This window comes from Salmo salar, chromosome 04 (genome assembly GCF_965601325.2).
Source record: "Salmo salar chromosome 04, fSalSal1, whole genome shotgun sequence".
NCBI lineage: Eukaryota > Metazoa > Chordata > Actinopteri > Salmoniformes > Salmonidae > Salmo > Salmo salar.
The window spans coordinates 89,412,804-89,434,771 of record NC_138294.1 but is presented as its reverse complement, the minus strand read 5'-3'; the positions used below and the strand labels follow the sequence as shown (position 1 = coordinate 89,434,771).

The 21,968-nt window shown below is 41.8% G+C and overlaps 1 protein-coding gene and 1 long non-coding RNA gene across 2 annotated transcripts; both read left to right on the top strand.

The window, feature by feature from the left end:
- The first annotated feature begins 5,434 nt into the window (after positions 1-5,434).
- LOC145878675 (uncharacterized) lies at positions 5,435-7,299 on the top strand. The gene is made up of 2 exons (XR_014392228.1): positions 5,435-5,619; positions 6,690-7,299. It is a non-coding gene; the product is annotated as an uncharacterized LOC145878675 (long non-coding RNA).
- Positions 7,300-9,381: 2,082 nt separating this feature from the next.
- Positions 9,382-18,328, top strand: LOC106591344 (uncharacterized). Its single transcript, XM_082974787.1, has 2 exons — positions 9,382-9,488; positions 11,901-18,328. Exons 1-2 carry the CDS (start codon positions 9,395-9,397, stop codon positions 15,593-15,595), a joined length of 3,789 nt encoding a protein of 1,262 aa, XP_082830913.1. The 5' UTR covers positions 9,382-9,394; the 3' UTR covers positions 15,596-18,328.
- The last annotated feature ends 3,640 nt before the right edge of the window (positions 18,329-21,968 follow it).

Sequence of the window (21,968 nt, the reverse complement as noted above, 5' to 3'; positions counted from 1 at the left end):
AGCACCAGTAAGCCAGCGACTCAGTCCCCGTAATAGGGTTAGAGGCAGAGAGCGGGGAACCGGCCAGGCAGAGACAGCAAGGGTGGTTCGTCGCTCCAGTGCCTTTCCGTTCACCTCACACCCCTGGGCCAGACTACACTCAATCATAGGACCTACTGAAGAGATGAGTCTTCAATAAAGACTTAAAGGTTGAGACCGAGTCTGCATCTCTCACATGGGTAGGCAGACCATTCCTTAAAAATAGAGCTCTATAGGAGAAAGCCCTGCCTCCTGCTGTTTGCTTAGAAATTCTAGGGACAATAAGGAGGCCTTCATCTTGTGACCGTAGCATACGTGTAGGTATGTACGGCAGGACCAAATCAGAAAGATAGATAGGAGCAAGCCCATGTCATGCTTTGTAGGTTAGCAGTAAAACCTTGAAATCATCCCTAGCCTAATCAGGAAGCCAGTGTAGAGGCTAGCACTGGAGTAATATGATACATTTTTTTTTGTTCTAGTCAAGATTCTAGCAGCCGTGTTTAGCACTAACTGAAGTTTATTTAGTGCTTCATCCGGGTAGCCGGAAAGTAGAGCATTGCAGTCGACTAATCTAGAAGTGACAAAAGCGTGGATACATTATTCTGCATCATTTATCGTCAAAGGAATGAGCGTTACACCGAGGCCTGTACTCTGGAGCGGGATGATGGAGTCTTACGTGAGCATCGCTCCACACTTCTTCTGCGCGCCGAAACCACTCATCTTTCGCAGGAGCTTCGGTCTGGCCCGGGATCCACGGAGCCAGAGCCAGCTGAAATCCCAAAACCCACTGGAAGGGGGTCAACCCAGTGGAGAAGTGACGTAGTGAGTTCTGGGCGTACTCTGCCCATGGAAGAAATCGTGCCCACTCATCCTGCCGGTCCTGACAGTGAATCCTCAGGAACCTCACGAGCTCCTGGTTCAAACTCTCCACCTGCCCGTTTGACTGAGGCCGGTACCCGGAAGTGAGGCTGACCGTGACCCCGTGCTTCTCCACAAAGGTCCTCCATATTCGTGATGTGAATTGGGGGCCACGGTCGGAGACAATGACAACATACACTCAATTAATATTTGGTAGCATTGCCTTTAAATGTTTAACTTGGGTCAAACGTTTTGTGTAGCCTTCCACAAGCTTCCCACAATAAGTTGGGTGAATTCCTCCTGACAGAGCTGGTGTATCTGAGTCAGGTTTGTAGGCCTCCTTGCTCGCACACGCTTTTTCAGTTCTGCCCACAAATGTTCTATCGGATTGAGGTCAGGGCTTTGTGATGGCCACTCCAATACCTTGACTTTGTTGTCCTTAAGCAATTTTACCATAACTTTGGAAGTATGCTTGGGGTTATTGTCCATTTGGAAGACCCATTTGTGACCAAGCTTTAACTTCCTGACTGATGTCTTGAGATGTTGCTTCAATATATCCACATAATTTTCCATCCTCAAGATGCCATCTATTTTGTGAAGTGCACCAGTCCCTCCCGCAGCAAAGCACCCCCACAACATGATGCTACCACCCCCATGCTTCACGGTTGGGATGGTGTTCTTCGGCTTGCAAGCCTCCCCCTTTTTCCTCCAAACATAACGATGGTCATTATGGCCAAACAGTTCTATTTTTGTTTTGTCAGACCAGGGGACATTTCTCCAAAAAGTACAATCTTTGTCCCCATGTGCAGTCGCAAACCATAGTCTGGCTTTTTATGGCGGTTTTGGAACAGTGGCTTCTTCCTTGCTGAGCGGCCTTTCAGGTTATGTCGATATAGGACTCGTTTAACTGTGGATAGAAATACTTTTGTACCTGTTTCCTCCAGCATCTTCACAAGGTCCTTTGCTGTTGTTCTGGTATTGATTCGCACTTTTTGCACCAAAGTACATTCATCTCTAGGAGACAGAACGCGTCTCCTTCCTGAGTGGTATGACGGCTGCATGGTCCCATGGTGTTTATACTTGCGTACTATTGTTTGTACAGATGGACGTGGTACCTTCAGGTGTTTGGAAATTGCTCCAAAGGATGAACCAGACTTGTGGAGGTCTACAATATTTGTCTGAGGTCTTGGCTGATTTCTTTAGATTTTTCCCATGATGTCAAGCAAAGAGGCACTGCATTTGAAGGTAGGCCTTGAAATACATCCACAGGTACACCTCCAATTGGCTCAAATGATGTCAATTAGCCTATCAGAAGCTTCTAAAGCCATGACATCATTTTCTGGAATTTTCCAAGCCGACTAAAGGCACAGTCAACTTAGTGTATGTAATCTTCTGACCCACTGGAATTGTGATACAGTGAATTATAAGTGAAATAATCTGTCTGTTAACAATTGTTGGAAAAATTACTTGTGTCATGCACAAAGTAGATGTCCTAAACGACTTGCCAAAACTATAGTTTGATAACAAGAAATGTGTGGAGTGGTTGAAAAACTAGTTTTAATGACTCCAACATAAGTGTATGTAAACTTCCAACTTCAACTGTACTTCCTGAAGTGTTTCCATTCCCCTTTTAACCTCTCTAGGGGAGGTGGGACGAAATCGTCCCAGACTATTCAACAGCCAGTGACAAATCAGAGCGCCAAATTTAAAACCACAAAATGTCATAATTCAAAGTTCTCAAACATAGGACTATTTTACACCATTTTATAGATACACTTCTCCTGAATCGAACAACGTTGTCCGATTTCCAAAAGGCTTTACAGCAAAAGCGAAACATTAGATTATGTTAGGAGAGTACATAGACACAAATAATCACACAGCCATTTTCCAAGCAAGCATATACTGTATGTCACATAAACCCAAACCACAGCTAAATGCAGCACTAACTTTTGATGATCTTCATCAGATGACACTCCTAGGACATTATGTTATACAATACATGCATGTTTTGTTCAATCAAGTTCATATTTATATCAAAAAACAGCTTTTTACATTAGCATGTGATGTTCAGAACTAGCATACCCACTGAAAACTTCCGGTGAATTTACTACATTACTCACGATAAACGTTCACAAAATACATAACAATTCTTTTAAGAATTATAGATACAGAACTCCTTTATGCAATCGCTATGTCCGATTTTAAAATAGCTTTTCGGCGAAAGCACATTTTGCAATATTCTGTGTAGATAGCTTGGCCATCACGGCTAGCTAATTTGACACCCACCAAGTTTGGGACAACCTAAACTCAGAATTACTATTAGAAAAATTGGATTACCTTTGCTGTTCTTCGTCAGAATGCACTCCCAGGACTTCTACTTCAACAACAAATGTTGTTTTGGTTCCAAATAATCCATAGTTATATCCAAATACCGCCGTTTTGTTCGTGCGTTCAGGTAACTATCCAAACAGTGACGCGCGAGCGCATTTCGTGACAAAAAAAATCAAAATATTTTATTACCGTACTTAGAAGCATGTCAAATGCTGTTTAAAATCAATTTTTATGCAACTTTTCTCGTAAAATAGCGATAATATTCCAACCGGGCAACGTTGTATTCATTCAAAGGCTGAAAGAAAAAAATTGAGAAGTCTCGTGAATGCGCATCTCAGTCTCAATGTCCCCAGGCTGACCACTCACAAACAGAGCTGCTGTACTTTGCCCAGAGACAGCAGACACACCATTCCACTTTCTGGCGCCTTCTGAGAGCCAATGGAAGCCTTAGAAAGTGTCACGTAACAGCACAGATGCTGTATTTTCGATAGAGATGCAACAGAAGGACAACAAATTGTCAGACAGGGCACTTCCTGTATGGAATCTTCTCAGGTTTTGGCCTACAATATGAGTTCTGTTATACTCACAGACACCATTCAAACAGTTTTAAAAACTTTAGAGTGTTTTCTATCAAAATCTACAAATTATATGCATATTCTAGTTTCTGGGCAGGAGTAGTAACCAGATTAAATTGGGTACGTTTTTTACCCGGCCGTGAAAATACTGCCCCCTATACCACAACAGGTTAAGTGATGCTCTGTTTCTGTAATTTTTCTTGATTTTTGAATTTGATATGATGTAGGCTAGGGCTGGGCGATAAATCAATATCAATATCCCTCAATAACGATATAAAACGTTTAGATTCATTTTCGATAATGTCGATATAGAATAATTAGGTACAGCAGTCCAGTTCACCTCTGACACAGCAGGAACGTGCGGAGAAGTGACAATATGCACGTGGAGAGGTATACGCCCTCTAAAAACCACTTAGCACCTCGAGTGTTGGAGTAGCCACTATTAAATTTGTGATGATTAATCATCCGCTAAGAAAAGGCAGCCAAAACGTGAAACCAACATCAAAATGGAGAGGTCAACATACAAGTATAAGTAAAAATGAATGTAAATAAGTTAGAAATTGTGCGACTAATTCACGACAGCACAAGCACATATCGGAAAAGTAATGATGTTTTTGTTTGGTTAGCTTTTGGAAACGTTAGCTAGAGCATACAACTTGTCCTGGCATCACATTTATACATTGTAGTTTTCGATTTACGTGATATCCTCCGAGGGCTAGCATTCGATGTCTGCGGATGTGTTGTCTTCTAGCCAAAACATGAAATGCAATCATCATTCACTGTGTCGCATATAAGGCACACACAACAGCTACCGGTGGTTCCATGATGACAGAAAACACAACCGTGGGACGAACTAGTGACACATTTCTGGGCAAGGGCGGCGTCCATTTAAAATGTATTCATTCTTCTCTCGCCCCTTGCCCTGCAAGTGTCAACTCATCATTCGTCATGATATGTCATCAGGGCGGCAGGTAGCCTAGCGGTTAGACCGTTGGGCCAGTAACCGAGCGGTTGATGGTTTGAATAATCAAGCCGACCAGGTGAAAAATCGGTCGATGTGCCCTTGAGCAAGGCACTTAACCTTTATTTGCTCCAGGGGCGCCGCACTACTATGGCTGACCGTGTAAAAACAACCCATTTCGCTACACCAGCAATAACATATGCTAAACACGTGTATGTGACAAATACATTTGATTTGATTTGAAGTGTCCACTTAATTTGAGGGGAGAGGGTGTTTTTTACATGTTTGGAATGCACCCTTTGAATTCGGACTGCAGTCAGAGGCTTACCTTTAGTCATGTGATTTACAAGAAGAGTGACGTTGGCTGTCAAAGCTCAGGCGTAGAAGCAAGTCATCGGGTCTAATGGTCATCTTGCGCCGAATTGCGCATGTGCAAGCAGGAAAATCAAAGGTAGTCCTTCGATATAAACTTGTTTTTGACTAAAATTAAAACGTGTCAGTTTATTACTTTCACGAGATTGGTGAAATAACATGTTCAACTACTTAAGAAATTGTCTCGAATCTAGGTTTTGCCTTTTGATTTTGTGAAAATGAACAACTAAGGAAGATATTTTCACTTCTCTCATTGACTTCTCAAGCACCAAATCCCTGCCTGTTCTGTTCAGTCTGTTTCACAAGCGTTCCTGGAAGTCTCGCGATGTTGCACCTCTGGGTTTAGAAACTCTGTGATTTGGTCTATAAAACAGGGTGTCACTCCCGGTCTACATCTTGGTAGAGATACATCCCGACCTATGGGCTCTACTTGGCTTCTATTTTGTACATCTACTTGTGATTTCTGTCTGGTTGACATCCATCGGAAAGCTTCGTTGATTTAAGGTAGGCTACTAACCCTTATTTCATTTCGATAAGCCTAAATGGTTGCTAAGCAAAACCTTTACTGTCCAATCATTAAAGCTACAATCCGCATTTGGTGAAACTGGCACGTCCGTTTGGGATATTACAACAACGAAGTTACTTCAAAGGAAGAACACCTTTCTTCCATCTGACACAACTGTCTCCTGCGTTTCATCACTAAAACAATATCAAAGGCGCTGTTTCACCAAATGTAGTTTTAATTGTAGCTTTAATTGTAACTTGAATTGATAGTTGAGAAATAACATTGTCCGTCCCACCACTTATTGTGGTCCGCAGCTGAGGGATGGGGCTAGGGAAATGTAACCCCTCTCAAATTCAAGACGGTGCTCCAGATGCCAGGACTGACAGTCCATGACATCTGCATTATAGTTTTAACCATCTTTTGAATCTATACATAGCTTTTTTATATTTATAAACAATGGAGTAAAATAAGTGTCTTTTTCCCCATTAGAACCCAAAATAAACAATCGTAGTAATAAGCTCATGACGTATTTATAAGTTATATTCTTCAAATTGCTGGTTATACTGTGTCATTAATTTAAATGTAATTATATATTTTTTGTTAAATATGTATGTACCAATCCCGGACAATAGCTGTAATAATGTGTATGCTTTATTGAACAAAAGAGAACCATCGCGCTCTCCCAGAGGCTTGGCTGGTGCGTAAAACCCGCTGGTGTAAGTTGTCGCATAAATCTTTCTTCATTATTCTATGTTTTTGTAATTTTCACTGCATCAGGGATAGCGCACACAGATGTGTCGGCTTTACAGCCTTCAGTGTGTAGTGACAACATCTGTAAAGAAACAGATGAGCAGCAGGTGCTTCTAATCAGGGTTTCCGCTTATCTGCCCTTCTGGGATGTGGCTTTTCTGGTCTACCTGTATTCAAATGAGTCAAAAGAAATACAGAATAGTAGGGGATGGGAGCGGGCACCAAGGTCAACTCACAAATCAGACAGTACAAAATTACTGCTTTGCGAGCAAAAGCATTCACTGTCTATTTTTGTTGTTATTTTCATATCATCTCTAAGAAAGTCAGAGACCAACAAGCGAATGGGTGGAGACTGGTCAAAAGATCGAGCGGATAAGGCAGAGAGAGACCTCGATCAAGCCAAAACTGAAAAACAGAAAGTGGAGGAGGAAAAGAGGAGGATTGAAGAGGAAAACAAGCAACTCCTTGCGGGGAAAGTGAGAATGGAAACAGAAAAAAAGATGGTAGAAAAACGAAGACAGGAGCTTGAGATCCAAAGACTAAAATTAATAGAACACAATAGACAGCGAGAGAAGGATGAAAGGACCAGGATTAAGCAGGAAAAAGAAAATGCAAAAGGAGATCACAGAGCTGTATAAATGTATTCAAATATTGAGAGACAAGGGCATAAACAGTTAATTTATCCACAATGAATTATTGGAGAAAGTACACAATCATTGTATACTTTTAATATCTACAATTGCACTGCCTGTTTTATTTTCCTCAAATGATGTGCTTAAAGGGATAGTTCACACAAATGACAATGATTTAATAGCCATGTTAGCAGTCTTTGGTTTTGTTTACCTGGCTGCTGCCATCAAATGCTTTTCAAAACCAATGCCTGTCAATATCTGAGAATCTGTAGCTTTGCAATAAATAGATTCTATTGATGCCTTGTTGCCGGATCTCTTCTGACACAGAAAAATCCACACATTTTATTCAGGATTTATCACTTGCGCTATGCACATTTTAATGACTAAAATAAACTATCCAATATACTTTGCTAGGCAGTAGCAGACACTGCAAGAAGCCCCTGGTGTGACTCAGAGTCTACTGTGATTGGTAGAGATATAACACAGTGGACCACTCCTGTCCCTTAACCCCCACCTCTACAGCACCGGTTAGATGTCAATGTCATCACTCAGTAAAACACCTCAGCATAACACCGCAAATATGGATACTCCAGAATTTCTTCTGAAACAGGCAAAAAAAAGTGATCAGGTTGAGTTAGTAGTGAATGAGGTGGAGAGGGTAGAACAGCCAGAAAGGCAGTGCAGCAGCAGTTAGCTGCAGGTTTGGCGGTAGCTAACTAGTCCCCATCAGCATAAGGGTAGGCTAATGCTAATAAGTGAGCGTTAGGTTTCAGTATCCTAAAGGTATTGGATGTCAGTCTGAGTTATTTAGCAGTATATTTAGTGAATGGGCAAGCTAAGAATGTTGATAGAAGTCATGATATTAGGAAAAGTAGTTATTTCCAGCAAGTGTATTTGATGGGTTTCGTTTCTGTAGCTAGCTGAGAACGAAGAGATGAGTAAATGTTTTTCTGACTGAAGCACATATCTTCTGACAGTGACACAGCGCCCCCAGTGGACTGAAGCTGAACTTCACTACAACATATTTAAACCTTTATAAAATGAGCAATGCTGAGGTAGTAGAACTAATGAAATGAATCATAGGTCTTATAACCTATATCATTCTACATGTAAACATGCTTTGCTCGTGTTATTTCCATATAGTCTATGTGACTATTTGTGAAGAACTGCCCATTATTAAATTGGTGAAATAATGTAATTGTGCTTTTATTTTTACTCTTTATTCATTTAGCTACTTTTTCTATTGTTGCATTTTTGAGAGGTGAACCTGCAAGAAGGGGGAGGGCAGCCAGAAAGAGGGGGGAAAGATGGTCAGCCTTGCGATTATATTGTACAGTGAACAAAACATGAAATACATAGGCCTTTAAATTGTGTTCTCAAATGTTACGTAATGGTAGAATTGACGAGGTCTGATAACTCATTCCATTCCACAAGTCCATTTTTCTTTGGCTCAAGTCTCTTTATATTCATATAGCCTAGGGGGCTATGCAACTTCTTGTCTGTCGTGTTTGGAGTTGTGTTGCGTTGTTATGTGAACATTTAAAATGTTTCTTTACAGTTGAGTTGACCTGTCTGTATACTAGGATAGGGCTGTAACGGTACAGGTATACCTACCAAACCGTTGGGCACGGGGACCTTGGTTTGGTCCGCACTGTGAACCTGAATGAATACAAAAAAATATTTCAACTAAAAATGAAAACACTAGGCCTATAGGCTATGCCTACGCTGGGTTGAATGCCATTGTCCTGTGAGTAAAGCTGAAAAAACATTGTAGGTTATTCTGTTAACATGTAAACCATATATAGCTTCCAAATACATTTTCAAAACTCCTGTGAATATCATCTAGAGCGCTGACTGACAGTCCTTCTAGAATTTGAGGGTTACCAGCCTCATCAAAAAGCTAAGCTGTATGCCAAAACAAGAGGTGTGGCTGCTGTTTTGCTGAAGAACAAATCCAGAGTGTAGAGAAACTTTTGTATTTTCTACTCACATTTGTAATATATGTCCTCTATTTTTTTCAGTTTGGTACATTACTTAAGTCAACTTAAGGTGGATTGTTTTAATTAAGACTGTATTATGTCCACCAGAAAACCATCAACATGTTCAGTGTCTTTGTTTTTTTCCCCCAAAGAAATAAGAGCACCAATCGTTAGGGCTCCAGAGTCCTCTTCCTGTTCAGAAAGAACAACAAGACTGGAGAACAAAGATGTGAGTGACTCAAATGTTTGCATAACATACTGTATCAGTGATAATTTACACACGCTGCATTGTCTGGGCAATGAGCAAAAGAACTATGATTTTTATGTTGACAGCCATATTATCTGTTGCAATTTTCTAATCCCGGGGCTGCTGAAGTAACCCCAGTTCTGATATGTTTTCAGAACACTGAGTCATGTCCGACTCGGAGACCATCGAGCTAGCCGCTCTGGGCCGACCCTTCCAGCTGGGGATGCTGTATGACTGTCGTAGAGATGTCCTCATTCCAGGTACAGGAAACTATTCCTCTTTGGTTTGGAGGTAATCAGTGTGCATCATCTTGAATTCATTGACAGTGTTTCCACCACTGAGTTGGATAGAGGGCACACTGTTGTAGCACAGAGAACACCATTGAGGGCTTTCACCATTTTAAAGTAGTTTCTACGGATTTAGGAAGAATCAGCAGGAGGGGTCAGCCAATGAATTGCACTCCTGAACAGACATTCCATAACTGCAGATGTCAGTAAATCACCAATCTTGGCTTTATACCTGTTCAGACTATACTGTACACACTTCACACAGTAGGTGGTGATATGCACCTTTTCAGTTTATTTACAAACTGCTAATACACTCATAGAAGTTGAAGACATTGGGGACATAATTGTGAACATAAGCAACCATTTAAATTTAAACAGTTTCTCCAGCTCAAAATGAGTCTCAGCTAATTAAAATTGTTGATTTACTTGCGCGTGACAGAATGCTAAATTGTAGCTGGTCCCATCAGATAATATCCTCTCTGGGCTAGGCGGGACGAATTCGTCCCACCTACGTAACAGCCACTTTAAGCCTGTGGCGCGATTTTCAAAACCTTAAAAATCCTATTACTTCAATTTCTCAAACATATGACTATTTTACAGCTATTTAAAGACTTCCGGGGAATTCGCTAACATTTTACTAAATTACTCACGATAAACGTTCACAAAAAGCATAACAATTATTTTAAGAATTATAGATACAGACCTCCTCTATGCACTCGATATGTCCGATTTTAAAATAGCTTTTTGGTGAAAGCACATTTTGCAATATTCTATGTACATAGCCCAGGCATCACGGGCTAGCTATTTAGACACCCGGCAAGTTTAGCACTCACCATAATCATATTTACTATTATAAAAGTTTGATTACCTTTTGTTGTCTTCGTCAGAATGCACTCCCAGGACTGCTACTTCAATAACAAATGTTGGTTTGGTCCAAAATAATCCATCGTTATATCCGAATAGCGGCGTTTTGTTCGTGCGTTCCAGACACTATCCGAAATGGTAAAGAAGGGTCGCGCGCATGGCGCAATTCGTGACAAAAAAATTCTAAATATTCCATTACCGTACTTCGAAGCATGTCAACCGCTGTTTAAAATCAATTTTTACGACATTTTTCTCGTAGAAAAGCGATAATATTCCGACAGGGAATCTCCTTTTCGGCAAACAGAGGAAAAAATCACAAAGGCGGGGGCGGTCGGGTCACGCGCATAAGCCCAGAGTCCCTTGATCGGCCACTTGAGAAAGGCGATAATGTGTTTCAGCCTGGGGCTGGGATGACGACATTCTGTTTTTTCCCGGGCTCTGAGCGCCTATGGAAGACGTGGGAAGTGTCACGTTAGAGCAGAGATCCTTAGTAAAAGATAGAGATGGAAAAGAAGTTCAAGAAATGGTCAGACAGGCCACTTCCTGTAAAGGAATCTCTCAGGTTTTGACCTGCCATTTGAGTTCTGTTATACTCACAGACACCATTCAAACAGTTTTAGAAACTTTAGGGTGTTTTCTATACATATGTAATAAGTATATGCATATTCTAGTTACTGGGTAGGAGTGGTAACCAGATTAAATCAGGTATGTTTTTTATCCAGCCGTGTCAATACTGCCCCCTAGCCCTAACAGGATAACATGGCATAAGTTAGCGCTATGCTATCCTCACCAGTTGGCAGCGATTATATTCTGTCTGATCCCTCCAGAGGACCCAGATTGAATTATCTAATCCTTCCTTAACCCAAAGGAAGTATCTCCCAGTTGACTACTTCAAATGGTGAAAGTCCTGAATGGAGCTGCCCATGCTAAAACAGGCTTTTGGGCAATAAAGTCCTCTATGATGCTGTCACAGAATCGGCCATTGCAGAGAGAGATTAGCTTTCTGGTGCATCTCTATGGTTACCACAGAGTAAGAAAAGCTAGAGAACACACTTGGGACAAAAGAGTGATGTCATGCAGGTTGTTTTTGAAGTGTTCATATTGTAGTAATGCTGTCAATGACAAAGATTACCCTTTTTTTTCCTTCTGAGAGTGTAATGTGGCACTATTTGTCCCTGTAGGGGAACATTCTAGATAGAGTTCTATCTCGAACCTTTCTGGTTCCAAATAGCAACCTTTATTTTGTACCCAGATTCTATTTGACCTGAAAGAAGCTTCAGATAGAACCCATTTCCAGACTGGTTCAAATGGTGCTACAGAGCATTCTTTACTTCTGAGTGTAGGAGGTGTAGGTTTTCTAACTATGGGTTGACACCTAGAATGTTTACTTTGAATTAAATATTTACCTTCAATTAGTTATTTGAATTAAACCATGTTTACATATAGAAATATTTACACATGTACACGTTGGAGTATAATTTTCACAATAAACGTTCTTTGGTCATTCTCTTTAAACTGCAGGTATCACTCTCTGGGATTCTGAGATGCTGCAGAAACACATCAATGTCCGTCCACAACCGAACACTGACTTCAAAATCATTGCTTCAGACTCAAGTGAAGCCAAGTCAGAAGCTTTGAATGTGTCTGCATCTCTTGAGGCCAGTTTCCTTGGTGGCTTAGTCAGTGTGAAGGGTTCTGCTGAATTCCTACATGACAAAAAGACCTCAAAGCATCAGTCTAGGGTTTCTCTGCAGTACCGTACCACCACATGCTTCGAGCAGTTGACCATGGACCACCTGGGGGCAGGAAATTTGAAATACTCTAATGTCTTACAAGAGGGCTCTGCAACCCATGTGGTGACTGCCCTGCTGTTTGGAGCGCAGGCCTTTTTCGTTTTTGACCAAGAGGTTTCCTCAGGAGAGAACCACCAGGACATCCAGGGAAACCTGCAGGCCACAATAAAAAAGATCCCTCAAATGTCAATAGAAGGGCAGGCAAATTTGAAGATGAGTGAGGAAGAGCAGAGAGAGACCAATAAATTCAACTGCACTTTCCATGGTGATTTGGCACTAGAAAACAACCCTGTCACATTTGAAGATGCCATCAAGGTGTATGTTGGCCTGCCATGTCTGCTAGGGGAGAACGGAGAACATGCTGTGCCCATGACTGCCTGGCTCTATCCTCTCAAGAAGCTGGACTCTGCAGCTACCCAGCTAGTCAGGCAGATCAGTGTTAGCCTGGTGCGTCGCGCACAGCGAATCATGGACGGACTGGACAATACTGATATACAATGCCAGGACATGATGAAGGATGACATGGCTATCAAGTTCCCTGAACTCAAAGCCAAGCTCAACAAGTTCAGGGACTTGTGCTCAGAGTACAAGCTGGTGTTCCAGAAAGGTCTCTGCAAGGTTCTTCCCAACATAAGAGGAGGAGGAATGGAGGAGGAAGAGCTGATAAAAATGCTCAACAGCAAAGAACGTTCTCCATTCCAGAATGACCTCATGATCACGTACCTGGACGACAGAGAGAGAGAGATGAATGTTGTTCGCTCTTACCTTGACATAATGAAAGAGGTACAAGTTGTGTACTCAAGCAGTGAATTGGATAGAATAGTGCTTGATAAAGCTAATGATTATGTAGTGTGTTTTGCATTTTCCTATTTGAAGGAGAAAGAAGAGTATGTGGTAGACTTGGAGAACTACTTGCTGGAAGAATCAAAAAGTGATTCTTCACTGATACCTTACAACCCCAACGCAGCCGGGAAGACTACAGCAGAAAAGTGGTTTCGCTCGGGGGAGGTAACGACCCTAACTAGGCAAACCATAAATATGTTCCTAGACTTCAAAGATTCAAACAAAGGCAGAGAATATCTTGCATTCTGCATTGCATCAATTCCAAACAAACACCTCACTGCTTCCTCCATCCATGTCTATGAAAGAGGTACACTTTTGTGTCCACAGTTTGAGCTGCCATCAAAGCCAGGTGTTCCCACCATCAAGAGTCTGGAGCATGACTGTGTCCACTTGCAAGTCAACCCTCCCAACCTTGGTGTTACCTCTGTGGAGTCGTACCAGGTTTTGTACCAGGCTGAGCAGGCTGACTCTGAGTGGACCGAGGTGAAATCGGATGCTACAACTAACCAGGTCACCATCAGTCATTTGGACCCTTACAAAAAGTATCGCTTTAGCTGCAAGGCAGTGTGCAGACCTGGTGTGAGCCTCTCCAGTGACTGGACAGAATATTTCAGAACCCGCCCATGTAGCCCTCCTGGACCACCCACAGAGAAGAGGATAGAATCGGGAAGTATCAGAATGAACTGGGACATTCCTACCATAGCGGGAGATGATGTTGAAGTCATTGGTTATGTGGTTGAATACAGAAAGAATGTAAAGGGTATAGACAATCAGATGTGGCACACCATCAAAACCACCACTAGAGAGAGTACACTGGAAGGACTTGAGGCTGACACTGCATACAGCATCAGAGTCTTTGCTAACTGTGGCGAAGCAGGGAATAGTCTACCCAGTTCTGAGACTGTGATGACTACCCTTAGGGTCTCTGATCCCCAACCGAAGACAAGCAAATCAACCAGAGCAAAAAGTGAGGAGTTCCTCACAAAATCCCAGAAGGTGGAAAAGGGCAACCCATCAATCCACTGGCTGAATCTGGAACCGAAGTTGGGTGTAAGTGACAGTTTTGACCAGTACAGATTTGGGAAGAAAGTTGAGCAAGGTAATAACAAGGTGATATTGCTTCTGGGGGCCACAGGTGCAGGAAAAACAACTCTGGTCAATGTCATGATAAACTACATTCTCGGGGTAAAGTGGGAAGAACGTTACCGCTTTAAGCTCATCCATGAGGTGACCAACAGGTCACAGGCTGAGAGCCAGACTGTGGTTGTGACATCATACGAGCTCTACAACCAGCCAGGCTTTCAGATTCCTTATTCTCTGAATATCATTGACACACCAGGGTTCGGAGACACCAGAGGAATGGCTCACGATAAATTGCTCACCCAGATGTTGAAGGATTTCTTGTGTCATCCTTTAGGGATTGATCACATTGATGCAGTCTGCTTTGTAGTGCAGGCATCACTTGTTCGTCTCAGTCCTCCCCAGAGATACATCTTTGATTCCATCCTGTCCATCTTTGGAAAGGATGTTGCTGAAAACATCCTGATGCTTGTGACATTTGTTGATGGGAAGCAAATACCGGTGCTAGAAGCCATCAAAGCTGCAAATCTGCCCTGTAAGAAAGACAAGAAGGGGCTACCAACCCATTTCAAATTCAACAGTTCATTTCTGTTCTCAAAAGAGACGGAGAGCAGCTCTGAAGATGATGATACTGATGATGATCATAAGGCCCAGTGTCCAGAGCAATGGAGGTCAACTTTCAAGGAGATGAAGAAATTTTTCCAAGCACTGGAAAGCATTGAGAGTAAAGATCTGACCCTGACAAAGAAAGTTCTGGAAGAACGTGAGCTTCTGGAGAAGACCATGACACGCCTGACCCCTCAGATCACAGCAGGTCTGTCAAAGCTAAGTGAGATCAAACACTTCAAACAGTGTCTGGAGAACGAGGAAGAGAACATGATACAGAACCAAGATTTTGAGACTGAGATAAATGTGCTGCAGGTGAAGAGAAGCAAATTATCCCAAGACTTTGCGACAAACTGCAAGATATGCAATTTCACATGTCACACCTGCTGCTTCCTCCCAAACGAGGATGAAATCAAAAGTCGTGCCGTGATGGATGATGATGGCAACTGTACCATATGTCCAGGAAAATGCTCTTCCACTGACCACGACAGGGAAAAAGTCTTGTTGACATATGAAACAAAGACTGAGAAAAAGACTATTCAAGGAATGAAGGACAACTTCATGAAGGCGTGGGGCAAGTCTATGGAAACCAAGGAGATGCTGGATAAGCTTGAGGATGAGTTTCATAGGATCAAGGACGCGCTGATGAATTTGATCAAGAAGTCTTCTGACTGTCTCAAGAGACTTAATGATGATGCACTGAAGCCAAGCTCTCTCTCCACTATGGAGTACATTGACATACTCATTTGCACAGAGGAGGACGAACGGAAGCCAGGCTTCGAGGATCGGATCGTAGAGTTGAAGAAAATGAAGAAAGAGTCTTTGATTCTGGATAAGATTGCAAAAGGAGAAGATGTACTCCCAAATGAGCGAGAATTCCTGAAGGAAAAATAGCATAGATGGCAGGGGGTTCCAACAAATCAGTCATGGAATGTTGTCCTGCTAACATTATCTGGAAACCAAAATTGGGTCTCTGTCACATCCTGACCAGTAAAGGGGTTATTTGTGATTGTAGTTTGGTGTGGGTGTGGCAGGGTGTGTTTGTTTTGAGTATGTTGCGATTTTGGGTATAGTTTTATGTCATGTATTTCTATGTTTGTATTTCTAGAATTTCAATTTCTATGTTCGGGTTTTTGGTTTGGCCTTCAGTTGGAGGCAGATGTTCTTCGTTGCCTCTAATTGGAGGCCATATTTAAGTAGAGGTTTTCAGCTTGTGTTTTGTGGGTGGTTGTTTCCGTGTATAGTCAGAGTACCTTACAGGACTGTTTTTCGTCGTTCTTTTGTTCAGTGTTCATTTTTCTTCAAATCTACAAGAAGATGATTCATATACCCGCTGCATATTGGTCCGATTTCTCCTCTTCAGACGACGAAGTTTATGACAGTCTCCATTAGAACATTAAGCTTCCCAATGTTGTAGGAGCGTTTGCTGGGTAGATCCAACTGAGATGTGGGGCTGATTTGGATTTGTATTAAAACTCTTAGCCTCGTGTAAAGCCTTATGTTAATTTGTCCACCCCAAGGTAACTTAACAAAAATTAGGGCTTTGATTAAATCAGAACTGCATAGAAAATCATTGTCTTTGTTCAGGCAATGTCAGAGGTGTAACTGCATCAAATCTCTGAGTGGCTCCTCTTGTGGTCATTGTCACTAAGCCACACCCATCCTACCGGTGTTAGAAGTTCAGAAGGAGAAAGTGTTGGCTATATAGAAATAATGACACTCACATTGAAAATCATTTAATTCAAGAATAATGATTGATATCAGCCTTATGGAGGTGTATAGTCGTGGCCAAAAATTGAGAATGACACAAATATACATTTTCACAAAGTTTGCTGCTTCACTGTCTTTAGATATTTTTGTCAGATGTTACTATGGAATACTGAAGTATAATTACAAGCATTTCATAAGTGTCAAAGGCTTTTATTGACAATTACATGAAGTTGATGCAAAGAGTCAATATATGCAGTGTTTACCCTTCTTTTTCAAGACCTCTGCAATCTGCCCTGGCATGCTGTCAATTAACTTCTGGGCCACATCCTGACTGATGGCAGCCCATTCTTGCATAATCAATGCTTGGAGTTTGTCAGAATTTTGGGGTTTTTGTTTGTCCACCCGCCTCTTGAGGATTGACCACCAGTTCTCAATGGGATTAAGGTCTGGGGAGTTTCCTGGCCATGGACCAGAAATATCAATGTTTTGTTCCCCGAGCCACTTAGTTATCACTTTTGCCTTATGGTAAGGTGCTCCATCATGCTGGAAAAGGCATTGTTCATCACCAAACTGTTCCTGGATGGTTGGGAGAAGTTGCTCTCGGAGGATGTGTTGGTACCATTCTTTATTCATGGCTACGTTCTTAGGCAAAATTGTGAGTGAGCCCACTCCCTTGGCTGAGAAGCAACCCCACAGATGAATGGTCTCAGGATGCTTTACTGTTGGCATGACACAGGACTGATGGTAGCGCTCACCTTGTCTTCTCCGGACAAGCTTTTTTCCGGATGACCCAAACAATCGGAAAGGGGATTCATCAGAGAAAATGACTTTACCCCAGTCCTCAGCAGTCCAATCCCTGTACCTTTTGCAGAATATCAGTCTGTCCCTGATGTTTTTCCTGGAGAGAAGTGGCTTCTTTGCTGCCCTTCTTGACTCCAGGCCGTCCTCCAAAAGTCTTCGCCTCACTGTGCGTGCAGATGCACTCACACCTGCCTGCTGCCATTCCTGAGCAAGCTCTTTACTAGTGGTGCCCCGATCCCGCAGCTGAATCAACTTTAGGAGACGGTCCTGGCGCTTGCTCGACTTTCTTGGGCGCCCTGAAGCCTCCTTTTGTGGCAGGGCTGAAATGCAGTGGCAATGTTTTTTTTAGGATTCAGTTCATTTGCGTGGCAAAGAGGGACTTTGCAATTCATCGGATCACTCTTCATAATATTATGGAGTATTTGCAAATTGCCATCATACAAACTGAGGCAGCAGACTTTGTGAAAATTAATATTTGTGTCATTCTCAACTTTTGGCCACGACTGTACTGTGTGTTACAACACACATTCCTATGTTCAAACTTGTCAAACGGATGCATGAGATTTCTACTAATGTGACTCAGTGTATCGAATGGCAATGTCCGCGATAGCGATAGGTATAACGCTGGGAAACACAGTAACACCTCTGACATCGCCTAAGGGTATTTCTATAAGCTAGAGTACCAGTGAGGATTTCCTGCGGTGGACAACTCACAGATACAGCTGTTGATAAGTAGTAATTGATATAAGGAACATTCAATAAAATTCACAAGTTAATTTAATAAACTATGTTTAACACTTTTTCATGGTTGGTGTCTTGACAAATTTGTCCAGAATCGTGAGACATAAAACACTACATTTCTTACCTTGCATTCATGGCCGTGTTTGTTGTTCTATCATATATTAAGCATTTATCAGTTAAATGAGACATTGAACTTGAACCCGGTAAGAATCCTGAATCTTGCTCGGACAGTTCTTTGTATGGCAATTTTGGAAATGCACTGTAACTAGGCTTATGTAACATTTAGTGTTTCCTTATGTTACGGTGTGAATATAGTTTTCATGGGCACACAAATCCAAAATGTACAGTACCAGTAAAAATGTTGGACACACCTACTCATTCCAGTGTTTTTCTTTATTTTTACTATCGTCTACATTGTATAATAGTGAAGACATCAAAACTATGGAATCATGTAGTATCCAAAAAAGTGTTAATCAAATCAAAATAGATTTTATATTCTTCAGTGATACAGCACTCGATGCAACAGCCAAAGTGCAGGGAAATATTGTTAGGAATGTCCATAATGTTTTGTCTCCTTCATTAACCTGATGAAGACCATTGTGCCGTGGTCCATATTAGATCTAACATCCCTAACAGATAATTGATGTTGATCATCTGTCTGCTTGATTTACAGCAGGGTCACGTTAGACTGAACAGAGAACGAGTCAAGGTAATGAGTTAAAGTTTTATTGGACAGAGTCGACTGGGCGCAATTGTGTAGTATAGACTATTGCGTATGGAAGCATGGCCTTAACTACATATTAGAACACCGAGGTCCATGTACTTTTTGGCCAAATGATACTTCTTATTACGCGACAAGATAAAAAATGAGTAAAGGGTCGTTCCACGTTTATTTGATTTTAATCTGAAATCAAACAATTTATAACAGTTTTTTGTCTAAAGGCAACATTAAATAATGATTATTGTGTTTTTGTAATTATTGGTTCTAGTTCAGCCCGTGCACAGGGCCGGATTTAGAAATCATAGGCCCAGGGTTTAATAAAAAATGATGCACACTGACTCACCTAATGATGGAGATGAAGCCATAGGCTACCCACAGTGATGGCCATTGTGCTTGCTGTGGCGATAGCCCATCTCAAGATGAGCGACTTTGAAAAACAGTGCTGCTATTAGCTAGAAAATGGGAGTTTATTTTATTTTATTTTTTATTTTTTTTTGTACTGTTTCTACATACAGATTAGTCTTCTCTTTTCAGCAGTAGGCATTTGCTTTCCAAACTATACATTTCTTCCCAAGATTGTATTTTGAAAGCTTCAAAAGGCAAACTGACAGTCGCAACCAACCATAGAAATGTACTGAACAAAAATATAAACACAACATGAAACAATTTCAGACTTTACTGAGTTACAGTTCATGTAAGGAAACCAGTCAACTGAAACAAATAAATTAGGCTCTAATCTGTGGAGTTCACATGACTGGAATACAGATATGCACCTTCAAAACAAAAAAAATGGGTGTGGATCAGAGAGCCAGTCCTGCTCTGCCTTATGCAGCACGGCACATCTTCTTCCCACAAAGTGGATCAAGCTGTTGATTGTGGCCTGTGGAACATTGTTCCACTCCTTTTCAAAGTCTGTACGAAGTTGCTGGATTTTGGCGGGAACTGGAACATGTCGATCCAGAGCATCCCAAACATGCTCATTGTCTGACATGTTTGGTGAGTATGTAGGCTATGGAAGAACTGGAACATTTTCGGCTTCCAGGAATTGTTTACAGATCCTCGCGACATAGGGCTGTGCATTATCATGCTTAAACATGAAGTGATGGCATCGGATGAATGGCACGATAATAGGCCTCACGATTTCGCCACGGTATCTCTGTGCATTCAAATTGCCATCGTTAAAAAGCAATTGTGTTCGTTGTCCGTAGCTTATGCCTGCCCATACCATAAACCCACCAGCACCATGGGGCGCTCCGTTCACAATGTCGACATCAGCAAACCACTCGCCCACACAACGCCATACACGCTGTCTGCAATCTGCCAGGTACAGTTGAATCTGGGATTAATCTGTGAAGCGCATACTTCTCTAGCGTGCCAGTGGCCATTGAATGTGAGCATTTTCCCACCGAAGTCGGTTACAACGCCGAACTGCAGTCAGGTTAAGACCCTGATGAGGATGACGAGCACGCTGATGAGCTTCCCTGAGACGGTTTCTGAAAGTTTGTGCAGAAATTATTGTGTTGTGCACAGCCTCAGTTTCATCAGCTGTCTGGGTGGCTGGTCTCAGATGATCCCGCAGGTGAAGAAGATGGATGTGGTGGTCCTAGACGGGCATGGTTACACGTCTGCGGTTGTGAAGCCGGTTAGACGTACTGCCAAATTCTCTAAAATGACAATCGAAGCAGCTTATGGTAGAGAAATGGACATTCAATTATCTGGCAATAGCATTGGTGGACATTCCTGAGGTCAGCATGCCAATTGCACACTCCCTCAACTTGAGACATCTGTGGCTTGTGTTGTGTGACAAAATTGCACATTTTAGATTGGCCTTTTTATTGTCCCCAGCACAAGGTGCACCTGTGTAATGATCATACTGTTTAATCAGCTTCTTGATATGCCACACCTGTCAGGTGGATGGATTTTCTTGGCAAAGGAGAAATGCTCATGAACAGGGATGTAAAGAAATGAGCTTTTTGTGCATATGGAAAATGTATTGGATATTTTATTTCAGCTCTTAAAACATGGGACAAAGACTTTATATTTTTGTTCAGTGTACAATCCATAGGTGGCCGTTCCCAAGTCAGGACTGGCTTCCATTGCTAGTGTACCCATGAGTTTAACAGTCTAATTTCCAGGGTTAGAGATTCCAAAACCATTCTATGGATTATATAAAAACTTATTGGGGACACCCCTTCCCGTTCGGATCCCGGTAACGGGATTGCTTGACAAGATACATGGGAGAAATTCAAAACAGCAAAAAATCTAATTTCAATTTCTCAGGCAATTATAGACACTGGCCATCTTGGAGTCATCTAAACACATAAATAGCCTTATAAAAATTAACTTACCTTTAAGGTGAAGTTTAAGTTTAGGCATTAACTCAGAATTGTATGTTAGGGTTTAGTTTGGGCATTAACTACAAAAGGTTTAAGGTAAGGAATAAGGTTTGGATAAGGCTTAAAACAAAAAACTCAAAAACAACTTTCAATCACTGGATTTTAACTTGCAACCGTTGGATTCAGAGACAGAAGCCTACGCCCATCCACCATCTCTGTCCACAGTGTCCTAGCAAAATCAAAACCTACTTGAAGGTTACAGCGCTCACTTTACTTTGCTCCTTTCATCTTTCCCTCGATCCTGACTAGTCTCCCAGTCCCTGCTGCTAAAAAACATCCCCACAGCATGATGCTGCCACCACCATGCTTCACCGTAGGGATTGTGCCAGGTTTCCTCCAGACGTGACGCTTGGAATTCAGGCCAAAGAGTTCAATCTTGATTTTATCTGAGATTACTCTACCATAAAGGCCTGATTGGTGGAGTGCAGCAGAGATGGATGTCCCATTGATTCAGACCCCTTGACTTTTTCCACATTTTGTTAGGTTAATTTTAGAATAAGGCTGTAATGTAACAAAATGTGGAAAAAGTGAAGGGGTCTGAATACTGTCCGAATGCACTGTAGTGTCCTAAGGGTGTTTGGCCACCACAAACTGCCAGAACAGCTTCAATGTTCCTTGGCATAGATTCTACTTGTGGACCTAAACCATGGCAGGAAAATGCACCGTACACCATGACATTATTTGTAGCCCTCATTTACTCAAGTGTTTCCTTTATTTTGGCAGTTACCAGTTGCCTACAGTTGGGAAGGCCGCAATTTGGTCAGAATGCATGTCAAATATACAGATTACAGATTGTTGCATTGTGGCCATAGACATATAATCCATAGAATGGTTTTGGAATCTCTAACCCTGGAAATTAGACTGTTAAACTCATGGGTACACTAGCAACGGATGCCAG